The sequence below is a fragment of the Octopus bimaculoides genome, chromosome 1 (assembly GCF_046866305.1).
Source record: "Octopus bimaculoides isolate indiv1 chromosome 1, ASM4686630v1, whole genome shotgun sequence".
Lineage (NCBI taxonomy): Eukaryota > Metazoa > Mollusca > Cephalopoda > Octopoda > Octopodidae > Octopus > Octopus bimaculoides.
The window spans coordinates 4,284,349-4,298,066 of NC_142928.1; the positions used below are offsets into that span (position 1 = coordinate 4,284,349).

Here is a 13,718-nt window from a genome sequence, read left to right on the forward strand (position 1 = left end):
TTGATATAGAGTTGTAATAGAAACGAAACTGCATCAAAGGAGGGAGAATATTAAACTTAATCATTGAAGTTCTGATCTGACAGTTATCAAACAAATTTCATAATAATAATAAACTATTATAGTGAAAAGAAATGATAAAATCACAATATTGCCGGAGCAAGATCACACATGAAACTAGAATGTTATTTAGCGAAAAGGAAATATAAAACACGTAATCACTTGTTTAATAACAAAGATATCTGCATTGAAAGAGACGTAAATAGAACATCGTGGTTGACCTTGTAGTATTAATTTTTGTAGGTTTACAAGTTGTAAACTCGTCTTTTATTTTTAAAGGATTAGGTAGAAGAAGGGCAGAGTATATGACCCTTTTACAAGGGTTCTGAGACGGGGGGAGAGGAAGGAAAGGAGTAAAAGGGGTACTTATCCCTAACCAGGGCCCTAGTCCCAATATTTGCAACAGTGTAGATTCCACTAATGAGTCAAACATTAGTGGTGTTATGCAAGGTGACAGATTGACTCTATCTTTCAAAGACAGGAATAGGTACCATGATGGGATTCCATACAGGTTTTGCCCATCGTAGGTGGAGGGTGACTGTGTGGTAAGAAGCTTGCTTGCCAACCACATGGTTCCGGATTCAGTCCCACTGCATGGCAACTTGGGCAAGTGTCTTCTACTATAGCCTCGGGCTGACCAAAGCTTTATGAGTGGATTTGGTAGACGGAAACTGAAAGAAGCCTGTCATATATATGTCGTATATATATATATATATATATACATATATATATATATGTATACATTGTTAATATATATATATATATATATATATATATATATATATATATATGGAGGCAATGACTGAGATGTGCAATGTCAGTGTGCATGTATGACAGAGTGTAAGTGCTTTGAGAGAAAAGCTGGGCATATGAGGCATAAGATGTGGTGTGCAAGAGAGATGGCTGCATTGGTATGGTCATGTGATACATATGGAAGAGGACAGTTGTGTGAAGAAGTGCTGATTTCTAATTGTGGAGGAACTTGTGGAAGAGGTAGACTCAGGAAGACATAGGATTAGGTGGTGAAGCATGATCTTCGAAAGTTGGGCCTCATGGAGGCAATGACAAGTGACCAAGACCTTTGACAATACGCTGTGATTCAGAAGACCTGTTAAACCAAGTGAAATCACTGTCATGGCTGACAGCATCATGTAACTGGTACTCCTGCTGGTGGTACATAAGAAGCACCCTTCAAACTTTGGACCTCACGAAGGCAGTGACAAGTGACCAAGGCCTTTGGCAATATACCATGCTTGAGATGACCTGTCAATCCAAGTGAGATTGTAGTTGTGGTCAGTACCGGTGTTTCAAAACACGTAAAGATCACCTGCTACACTCCTGGTTGGCATTAGGAAAGGCATCCAGCTGTAGAAACCTTGACAAACCGGATTGAAACCTGGTGCAGCCCCCCCCCCCCCCCCCAGTTTACCAGTTTTCAGTCAAACTGTCCAACCCATGCCAGCATGGAAAATGGACGTTAAATGATGGTGGTGGTGGTGGTGATAATGATGATGTATGTGTATATGTATGAATGTGCGAGTGTTTGTGTATCCTCATCTTCATATCATGTGATTGTTGTAAATAAATGTCATTTATTTCCAGTATTCTGCAAAAACATGTCTAACCATGTTTTGCTTGGAAATAGGTGAGGGTTGGTGACAGGAAGAGCACCTGGCCATAGAAAATCTGCCTCAATAAACTCCATCTGACCCATGCAAGTGTGGAAAAGTAGACGTTAAAATGAGGATGACTATTATATACGAGTGTCCTGGTGTAAACCAATATGTTGGTTTATGTATATTATTTACATCTGACGGATATTTGTCCTCATCTTGTTTGTTGTTAACACAACGTTTCGGCTGATATATCCTCCAGCCTTCATCAGATGTCTTGGGGAAATTTCAAATCTGGGTTCTCATTCCTAAGGTATTTTTCTATGTTGTTGTTGTTGTTGTTTCTGCCAGCTCGCCGCCTTTCAAGACATAAATATTACCAGACAAAAAAAGGGCCAAAGTATAAGGCCAGCAGTGTAATATGAACCTTTGCTGCTGCTTCAGCTGTTAAACAGCCATCTTGCTGATGTGATTAAAGCTGCTTAATAAAACTAATATCAAATGATTTAAGCTGAAAGTTTTAATAAGTGGTTCTATCAGTGTAATCACATTGAATGGTAATAACATCCTTGATATAATGTTTAAACTCTGTCTTAATTTTACAATCACCAAATTGCTCTCGGTTCAGCAATTAATCATAATTGTCAATAAGTTAGATAAATATAGACTTGTATAAATTGCTTAGGTATATATACAGTAGATGAGAGCAACTGATTTACACACTTGGTAAAAAAAAAAAAACTGCTGTTACCAATTTCCAATACACACACACATACATACATATGAGAGATATCTATTTATTTATATCCTGTCAGAGAGACGGTAGATGAGAGTTCAACAATATCTTGCTAAACAACCTGCACAAATTTGTTTATAGTGATTAAATGTTTGTTCTGCGCATCAGTCTTTCCATCAAACCGACATTTTCTGTAGAAATCTTGGAGTTTTCTTTCCTTAGTAGAGTTCCAGATTATCTTTGCAATTTCAGCTGGTTATACTCGAGATTGCTCCAATCTGGCCAGCCCCAAGATTGGAGCCTGGTGCAGCTGCTGGCTCTCTAGATCTCAGTCAAACTGTCCAACCCATGATGGTGATGATGATGATGACGATAACGACGACAACAACGACAATGACAACGATAATAGTGATAATATGAAAATATGATGAAAATGAGGATGATGGTGATGAGGATGATGGTGATGAGGATGATGGTGATGAGGATGATGGTGATGAGGATGAAGGTGATGAGGATGACGATGATGAGGATGATGGTGATGAGGATGACGATGATAACGATGATGGTGACGATCAGGATCAGGATGGTGGTGGAGGTGGTGGTGACGTCGATGACGCTGATGATGACGAAGACAATGATGACAATAACGAAGACGATGAAGCTGAAAACCACTCACTTATTAATCCCAGTGTTGTCTTGTCCCTGTTTCTCCATTTATTGATCTATTGATCTCATCACTTCCTTTCCTGCGTCTCATTTTCTTCCTTCCAATCATTTATCCTATTTCGTTTACTTCATCTCCATTCCATTCCATTCCCACTGCCTATCCTTGTCTTTTTACCTTTTTTTCTTAATGACTGTCTCAATTCAATAACCTTGAGAGCTCTCTCTCTCTCTCTCTCTTTTTCTCTCAATGTAAATATTACATTCATACATACATATATGTATATATATATATATATGTATATATATATGTATATATGTATATACATATATATATGTGTGTGTGTGTGTGTGTGTGTGTGTGTGTGTGTGTGTGTATACTCTATTAAAAAGCAGCAGAAATATAACAAAAAGCTGTTACTCAGAGTTTCACGTTCCCGTTCATCAGACAGTTTTCTTAGATGAACGGGAACATGAAACTCTGAGTAACAGCTTTTTGTTATATTTCTGCTGCTTTTAAATAGAGCATATTACTCTACCTCTGGTATTTGAGTACTCTTTTTTTTTACCTTGTTGCACATTTATGTGCTTACTCTGGTATATATATATATATATATATATATATAGTAAAAAACAATTTCATTGAAGAGATTTTCCCTACGTGGTGAGTTGCAGTGATAAAATACATAATAAAGGAAGGAAAATGCACACAACTTATATATTTTTGATATATTTTAAAGGGTAGAATATCTTAATAGTCAACCGGTTTCACATTCGGCTAATCATGACATTTAAATTGGTATATTTCTATTTATACACACACATGCATATATATATATATACATATATATACGAGGCTGAGTCAAAAAGTAATGCCATTTTGTTTAGGACAAATATAATTACCAACACAGAAACAGGTATCATACATCAAAATGAAGCTGGTCTTCTGTGGATCACATCCCTACTTCTCAACATAGTCACCGTTTCTCTCAATAGCAATATTCCACCTTCAAATGAGAGCACGTATCCCTGTCCCGTAAAATTCTGTTGACTGTTCTTTGAGCCACTTCTTCACTACAGTTTTCACTTCCTTGTCACTGGACTATCATCTCTTCAGCCCCATAAAAGAAGGTTTGACAGGCAAACATTATATATATACATATATATATATATATATATATATATATATATATATATATACACATACATATATATATATATATATATATATATATATATATATATATATACATACACATACACACACGTATATATGTATATATAATGAACTCCTTTCAGTTTCTGCCCACCAATTCCACTCATATGGCTTTGGTCAGCCCGAGGCTATAGTAGAAAACATTTGGTCAAGGTGCCACACAGTGGGACAGAACCTAGAACCATGTGGTTGGGAAGCATACTTGTTCCTCATTTAAATGATTTAAATGTACCTGGCTTTCGTTGACATGGAGAAAGCCTTTGACAGGGTCCCCCGATCCCTTATCTGGTGGTCAATGAGGAAACTTGGGATAGAAGAATGGCTAGTGAGAGCTGTGCGAGCCATGTACAGAGATGCGGCCAGTAAGGTGAGGGTTGGAAATGAGTACAGCAATGAATTCCGGGTAGAGGTAGGGGTCCACCAAGGTTCCGTCCTCAGCCCCCTATTATTTACCATAGTCCTCCAGGCAATCACAGAGGAGTTCAAGACAGGTTGCCCCTGGGAGCTCCTCTATGCTGATGACCTTGCCCTAATTGCGGAGTCACTATCAGAACTAGAGGAGAAGTTTCAGGTGTGGAAGCAAGGTCTAGAATTGAAGGGCCTTAGAGTCAACCTAGCTAAAACCAAAATCCTAATAAGTAGGAAGGTAGATAAAACACAAACCCCTTCAGGTAGATGGCCCTGCTCAGTATGTAGAAAAGGAGTAGGTAGTAACTCTATAAGATGTACCCGGTGCAAGCTATGGACACATAAGAGGTGCAGCAACATCAAAGGCAGGTTAACTAGCAAGTTAGTTTTTGTTTGTGGCAGATGTTCAGGTGCAATAAAGACTGCAAACAAACAGGAAACAACTTCTATCTCATTCCAGGGTGAAAAACTAGAGGTAGTCGATAGCTTCCGCTATCTGGGCGACCAAGTTAGTAGTGGGGGTGGGTGCGCTGAAAGTGTAGCTGCTAGAATAAGAATAGCCTGGGCAAAGTTTAGAGAGCTCTTACCCCTGCTGGCGACAAAGGGACTCTCACTCAGAGTAAAAGGCAGACTGTATGACGCATGCGTACGAACAACCATGCTACATGGCAGTGAAACATGGGCTGTAACTGCTGAGGACATACGTAAGCTCGCAAGGAATGAAGCCAGTATGCTCCGTTGGATGTGTAATGTCAATGTGAATACCCGTCAGAGTGTAAGTATCTTGAGAGAAAAGCTGAACATTAGAAGCATCAGTTGTGGCGTGCAAGAGAGACGATTGCGCTGGTATGGACATGTGGTGAGAATGGAGGAGGATAGCTGCGTGAAAAAGTGCCACACCCTAACAGTTGAGGGAACCCGTGGAAGAGGTAGGCCCAGGAAGACCTGGGCTGAGGTGGTGAGGCAAGACCTTCGTACATTGGGCCTCACCGAGGCGATGACTACGGACCGAGACCTTTGGAAATGGGCTGTGCGTGAGAAGACCCGGCAAGCCAAGTAAGATCGTTGCCAGTGCCCCTGGACTGGTTCTTGTGCGGGTGGCACATGAGATGCACCATTTTGAGCGTGGCCGTTGCCAGTACCGCCTGACTGGCTCCTGTAGGATTTTCGAGCGAGATCGTTGCCAGTGCCCCTGGACTGGCTTGTGCGGGTGGCACATAAAAGACACCATTTCGAGCGTGGCCGTTTTCGTGCGGGTGACACGTAAAAGCACCCACTACACTCTCTGAGTGGTTGGCGTTAGGAAGGGCATCCAGCTGTAGAAACTCTGCCAAATCAGACTGGAGCCTGGTGTTGCCATCCGGTTTCACCAGTCCTCAGTCAAATCGTCCAACCCATGCTAGCATGGAAAGCGGACGTTAAACGATGATGATGATGATGAAATGCTCTCAAATGAATTCTAAGGAGAAGGAAACATGATTAGTCATTTGAGAGCCATCGTCTTTATGAACAAATGTTTTCATTCTGTTTGTGGAATAATTATGGTTGTTCCAGAAATTATTTCTAAATGAGAATCTACAATATGTGTATATGTAAGTGAGATAAAGATATACATACATACATATATATATATATATATATATATATATATATATATATATATATAGAGAGAGAGAGAGAGAGAGAGAGAGAGAGAGAGAGAAAATGAAGGAGAAAGAGTGAGAGAGATAATGTTCATGATGCAAGAGAAAAGAGAAGAGGAACAGAAAGAGAGAAAAAGTGTGAACAAAAGTTGAATTAAATTTTGCAAAGTGTAATTAATTTTATTTTCTCATAATATATGTTTTCTGGAATCAGTTGATTAAATGTAATGTTTCACTAGAGATTGAAAAATAATTCTCAAAATATAGTTATTAATCTCAAATTGTTCATGCAATATTGAACAATTTGTCTTCTGATTTTTCGCTTGTTTTTATTATTATATTACAATATGGCAGCCGACCATCTGTTTGAAAGTTTATTGATTATTTCAGAAACACCAGCCATTAATAGGAACGAGTGTTAGCTTTTGTAAGTTGTGAGAATAAATTGTTTACTCTGGAAATATTGTCTGTGTCAGTGTTTGGGGATGGAAACATCTGCTGCCGAATATATTTAATTACTTTTCTCGAAGACGGTGAAAATTATCTGACAGAGACAAAATCAATCTATTGTTCATCTTTTTGGTCGACCCTCACTGTTTTATCAATTGCAGGATTTAAAAATTTCTTGCCAGTCAGATCTGTATAATTCTGACAGTCTTTCACAGCAGTGTCAGGAACCTGTTTAGAAAATAGAATTCTCATTAAAAATTTTGAAATAAGGAAACACATGAGCACACACATATATATACATATATATCCATGCATACATCAATACACACATACATACAAACTGACATGCATGCATGCATACATACATACATACATACGTACATACATACATACATATATACATAAAACTTTTCACTTAATTAGCATATCTATCCACTCTACTCAACAGATTGGAATTTGCATCAGAGAATACATTTGTAGTGGAAAAAATAATATTTTTATTTACTTTATAACTCTTAAATGAAATACACACACACATACGCACACACATACAAACACACACACACATCACACACACTTACATATATATCATCATCATCGTCATCATTGTTGTTTAACGTCCGCTTTCCATGCTGGCATGGGTTGGACGGTTTGACTGGGGTCTGGGAAGCCAGGAGGCTGCACCAGGCTCCAATCTGATCTGGCAGAGTTTCTACAGCTGGATGCCTTTCCTAATGCCAACCACTCCAAGAGTGTAATGGATGCTTTTTACGTGCCACTGGCACGAGGGCCAGTCAAGCGGTTCTGGCAACGACCATGCTCAAAAGGTGTGTTTTACATGCTACTGGCAAGAGAGCCAGTCCGGTGACACTGGTAACGACCATGCTCAAATGTTGATTTTCACGTGCCACTGGCACATGTGCCAGTAATGCGAAACTGGCAACAATCACACTCGAATGTTGCTTTTTACGTGCTACCGGCGTGGGAACCAATCTGTGGCCCTGACAATAATCACGCTCAGATGTGCTTTTAACATTCCACTGGCACGAGTGCCAATCAGGCGGTACTGTCATCGGCCATGTCAGTGATTTTATATATATAAATATATATATATATATATATATATATATATATTTACATACATACATACATAGATATAGATATATATATATGTACATACATATATATATATATATATATATATATATATATATATATATATATATATATATATATACGTACATATATTTATACATACATATACATATATTGTTTATGTTTGTTTTTTATGTTCATTTCCACTGCGTGGCACCTTGGGCAAGTGACTTCTACTATAGCCTCAGGCCGACCAAAGCCTTGTGAATGGATTTGGTAGACGGAAACTGAAGGAAGCCCGTCGTATATATATGTATATGTGTATATGTTTGTGTGTCTGTGTTTCCCCCCCCCCCCCAACCATCGCCTGACAACCGATGGTGGTGTGTTTATGTCCCCGTAACTTAGCGGTTCGGCAAAAGAGACCGATAGAATAAGTACTAGGCTTCCAAAGAATAAGTCCTGGGGTCGATTTGCTTGACTAAAGGCGGTGCTCCAGCATGGCCACAGTCAAATGACTGAAACAAGTAAAAGAATAAAAGAATATATATACATGTATATGACTGGTGACCGAGACATTTGGTGATGTGCTGTGCTTGAGAGGACCCGTCAAGCCAAGTGCACCCATGCTGGTTGTACGTAAAAAACATCTTTGGAACTTTGGGCCTCACGGAGGCAAAGTGGCTGAGTTCCTCTCAAGTGTTGGGCCTCACGGAGGCAGTGACCGAGACCTTTGGCATTATGTCATGCCTGAGAAGACCCATCAAGCCAAGCAAAATCACAGTCGTGACAGATACCGGTGTCACACAAATTGGCACCCATGCAGGTGACATGTAACCTCACCCCAGTGTCAGACAAATGGCACCTACGCTGGTGGCACATAAAAGCACTCATTACACTCTCGTAGTGATTGGCGATTGGCTTTAGGAAGGGCATACAACTGTAGAAAACCATGCCAAATCAGTCTGGAGTCTGGTGCAGACTTCTAGCGTGCCAGCCCAGTCAAACTGTCCAACCCATGCCAGCATGGACAATGGATGTTAAATGATGATGATGAGGAGGATATATATATAATCTACTGTTCCATGATGGTAAGCTCAACAAAAAAAAGTACTCCATCTGGTGAGAGGTAAATATTATTTAATATATACAATATATGTTTTTATGTGTTACTAATAGTTACATGTGCTGAGAGCATGTATATAGGAATGGTGATGTCAAGTATATATGTATATATATATATATATATATAGTTGACATTACCATTCCTATATATACATGCTTGAAGAAAAAGAGGATCTTAAACTAAAAGCTATTAATTATAATAAAAGAATCTTTTTAAAAAAGTAAAATTAACACACACACACATACACACACACACACATGCACACGCACATACACACAAACACATGTGCACACATGCTATCAAATATCTTGAGAACTGCTGCAGGTGTTCTATCATGAACTCTGGTAAACATTCAGAGACAACAATTTTGTTAGATTTGTCTCGGGTTTTTAGCTCTGTGTGTGTGTGTGTGTGTGTGTGTCTGTGTGTCTGTGTGTTTGAGTGCATGTGTATATTTCTAATTTCATCACCACCACCACCACCACCACCACCACCATCACCATCATCATCATCATCATCATCATCATCATTCAGTGTCCATTTTCCATGCTGGCATGGACTGGATGGTATTTACAAGAGCTGGCAGGTCACAAGACCACACCAAGCCCTCTTGTCTACTTTGGCCCGTCTTCAGCTGGATGCTCTTATCAACACCAACCACTCTACAAGAGGGTATTTGGTGCTTTTAACATGGCATCAACAATAACAACAATTACAAAAGGTTATAAAAAGCCGTAAGAATTGGGGAATAAATATTGTGAAACTTCAAACAGGATATTTTTTTGCCTTTTACCTTTTTCTTTCTTTTTTCTCGTTCAGGTCATTAGAGTGCAGCCATTTTGGAACACTGATTTGAAGAATTTTAGTCAAACGAATTAATCCCAGTACATTTTTTTTTTTAATTGTACTTATTCTATCAGTTTTTTTGTTGAACCACTAAGTCACAGGGATGTAAACGCACCAACACTGGTTGTCAAGCAGTGGTGGCGGATGAACACACACACACACTCCATTTTACATTCTCAGTGACAAAGAAAGAAAAAAGTAAAACATTTCCCTGAAATCTTTTCATGGAGGTGGGTACCAAAATCTGTGTAAATCTGAGAACTACAGATGCAGGGTAAATATCAAAAACTGGGTTTAAATATTTCTGTTACCTTCTCCAAATATGAATATTGTGGGTGGTGGTGTACATAGACTGGGTCGTTATCTCGAAGATTGTAAGCATAAAGAAGAGTCCAACGGCGCTTGTCACTTTTGTTCTGGTCTGCCATATGGATCAGGTTAGAATGGAAGAAAAGTGTGTCACCTGAAAGAATCATTTAAAGACAATGTAAAGAGTGTGGCAATTGCCATTCTTGATAAAAGTTTCAACAGTAAACACACAATGTGTACCAGTAAAAGGAGCACTCCATCAGTTATGACGACAAGGGTCCCAGCTGATACGATCGACAGAACAGCTTGCTCGTGAAATTAATGAGCAAGTGACAGCAATCCACAGACACGTGTACTCCTAACGTAGTTCTCAGGGAGATTCAGCTTGACACAGAGTGGAACAGGGCTGGCCCTTTGAAATACAGGTACTACTCATTTTTACCAGCTGAGTGGACTGGAGCAATGTGAAATAAAGTGTCTTGCTCAAGGACACAACGTATCGCCGGGAATTGAACTCACGACCTTACAATCGTGAGCCGAATGCCCTAACCACTAAGCCACGTGCCCTCACATTTGTACCAGTGCAAATTATGAGAGTAACTAAAAAAAAGAAGAAAGAAGAAATGGTAAGACATTATCTACATGGAGACATCTTTACCACTTGCCTAACTTTACTAGCACCACATCAATCATCATCATCATTACGTTAAATAACCAATGATGATGGTAATCTCTACGGCCAACTTAACATGGATGCCTTGTTCAAACACTGAATACTGCACTCTAAGCTTTGAGCGATTCTCACACTGCATGCCAGTCAATCTCACTGCAACAGTATACAGAATATCATTGGTCGTGCAATGACTGATGCCCCCAACTGATGATTTCCAACAGAATAAAATCACATGATATGGGAGTTCCAGTATTTATGACACAGAATCCCTGTCTGCTATGATCTATGTGTGTGCTTCTATGCACTAAGTACCCACATGGGAAGATCTCTCAAGGTTAAGAAAGCAGTATTCAGTGCTCTAACAAAACATCCATGTTAAGTTGGATATAGAGATTGCCACTTGAAACTAATACTAATACTGCATCTATTGCTAATAATTAATATATACATACATATATACATATATATATATATCTATAAAATATGTATATATGTGTTAACGGCTAAGCGTTCAGGCGAGTATACTTGGCATTGATGTGGCAACATTTGAAATATTGTCTAGGCAAATGCAGCTGATGAAGACAGATCAAATTTACGTTGACAAACGTATTTGAAGAGTCTGAAACCAGTCCTGCATTATCCGATTCTGGGTTGTCCATTTATCGAATGTTCTTCCTAGAGGTAAGACAAATTTTTCATGTTTGTTGCACACACACATTTTTTGCCAGTATATACGCAGTTAAGCTATACAATAGCGTCGTAATTGTAGCGATTGCTATTTTCCAGTAAATATTGGTGCCTTGTTGTACCACTCTTCTGAATTTTTATATATATATATATATATATATATATATATATACATATATATATATATATATATATATATATATATACATATATATATATATATATATATATATATATATATATATATATATATATATATATACATATATATATATATATATATATATATCATCATCATCATCATTATCGTTTAACGTCCGCTTTCCATGCTAGCATGGGTTGGACGATTTGACTGAGGACTGGTGAAACCAGATGGCTACACCAGGCTCCAATCTGATTTGGCAGAGTTTCTACTGCTGGATGCCCTTCCTAACGCCAACCACTCAGAGAGTGTAGTGGGTGCTTTTACGTGTCACCCGCACGAAGGCCAGTCAGGCGGTACTGGCAACGCCCACGCTCAAAATGGTGCATTTTATGTGCCACCCGCACAAGAGCCAGTCCAGGGGCACTGGCAACTATCTCGCTCAAAAATCCCACGAAGGCCAGCCAGGCGGCACTGGCAACGGTCACGATCAAAATGGTGCATTTCATGTGTCACCCGCACAAGAGCCAGTCCAGGTGCACTGGCAACGATCTCGCTCGAAAAATTTCATGTGTCACCCGCACAAGAGCCAGCCCAGGGGCACTGGCAACGATCTCGCTCGAAAATCCTACGATGGCCCCGCACAAGAGCCAGTCCAGGGGCACTGGCAACAATCTCGCTTGAAAAATTTCATGTGTCACCTGCACAAGAGTCAGTCCAGGGGCACTGGCAACGATCCATATATATATACAAAGTAGTTGTATGCTGTCAACTTAATGTGACAGTCCCATGAAGGGAATAATACTACTGTAGGTTAGACCTAGGAAGCTGCACTGCTTCCTGTCGGCCTTGACACATTTCCTGTGTCCTTATGTTTACAAGGGGGAGACAAGCACCTCCACCCAGCTAAGCTTGCATCCAGAGACATGTTTCTGAGTTTTTACTCATCATCAGTCTGGAGTTGCAATGGCCTGCTAGCTGGAGCCTGTCAAGCCCTTGTAAACATATAATAATTCTAGTGAAACTCATTCACTGATTTCAAAAATAGAAATAATACATTTCTAAATCTCTCAGAGAGATTTATGCAGTAGTGATACGATAAAGTAGTTGTATGCTGTCAACTTAATGTGACAGTCCCATGAAGGGAATAATACTACTGCTATTTAGCCCTAGGAAGCAGCACCACTTCCTGTCGTCCTTAACACATTTCCTGTGTCCTTCATGGGACTGTCACATTAATCTTCAATAGTTGCATATGGATTTCTTCTAATAGTGGCTCCAAATGCATCATTATCAAAAGAGACAGAGCAGCAGGCGTTTTCCAAGCTAAAGTCCTCTTGTTGAAATTTATTCAAAGCAGCTTCACCACACAATTCTTGCACATTTTTTTTTACAGCATTTGTTGCATTGTTGCCTTTTTTTATACCTATAAAGTATGGTATGTCTAATGAACTCTTCTGTGACTTCCATTTTCAGAGAGCAGAGGGGTGGGGGCTATTAAAGCAATAAATCATTTCTATGTCTGCTAGCCGGAACCTATCTAACTGAAGCTTTCCTTGCTCAGTGGTATTTATGCACCCATGGAAAAAAAATTTGGTTTAAATGTGTTAGAGCATGTTTCATCAATTACAATCTGAAAAGTAACATTATTTAAGGGATGACCTGATGCAATGCATAAACAGAGCCTGAAAGATTGCTTGGAGATACATGGCATATTCTATAAATATACCTCATTAAAGTATCATAAAAGCCTGAAACTATTGGTAGTTCTTTTGGTCACATATTAAGTTGATATATATATATATATATATATATATATATATATATATATATGTATGTATGTATGTATGTATGTATGTATGTATGTATGTATGTATGTATGTATGTATGTATGTATGTATGTATGTATGTATGTATGTATGTATGTATGTATGTATGTATGTATATATATATATATATATATATATATATATATATATATATATATATATATATATATATATATATATATATATATATATAGGTGCAGGCATGGTGGAGTAGTAAGAAGCTTG

At 38.7% G+C, this 13,718-nt stretch overlaps 1 protein-coding gene across 5 annotated transcripts in view; it reads right to left on the reverse strand.

Annotated features, from left to right (window-relative positions):
* Positions 1 to 6,490: 6,490 nt before the first annotated feature.
* The window catches only part of LOC106870901 (uncharacterized), a 63,729-nt gene continuing 56,501 nt past the window's right edge, over positions 6,491 to 13,718 (reverse strand). For 4 of the 5 annotated variants that reach the window (XM_089347965.1, XM_089347972.1, XM_089347978.1 and 1 more), the window contains exons 9-10: positions 10,165 to 10,316; positions 6,491 to 7,014 (exon numbers count right to left, since the gene is read on the reverse strand). In XM_089347965.1, the coding sequence (XP_089204091.1) occupies positions 6,901 to 7,014; positions 10,165 to 10,316 (266 nt within the window). In that variant the 3' untranslated portion in view covers positions 6,491 to 6,900. The remainder of the gene's footprint in view (positions 7,015 to 10,164; positions 10,317 to 13,718) is intronic. The other variant, XM_089347971.1, reaches the window with a different exon arrangement.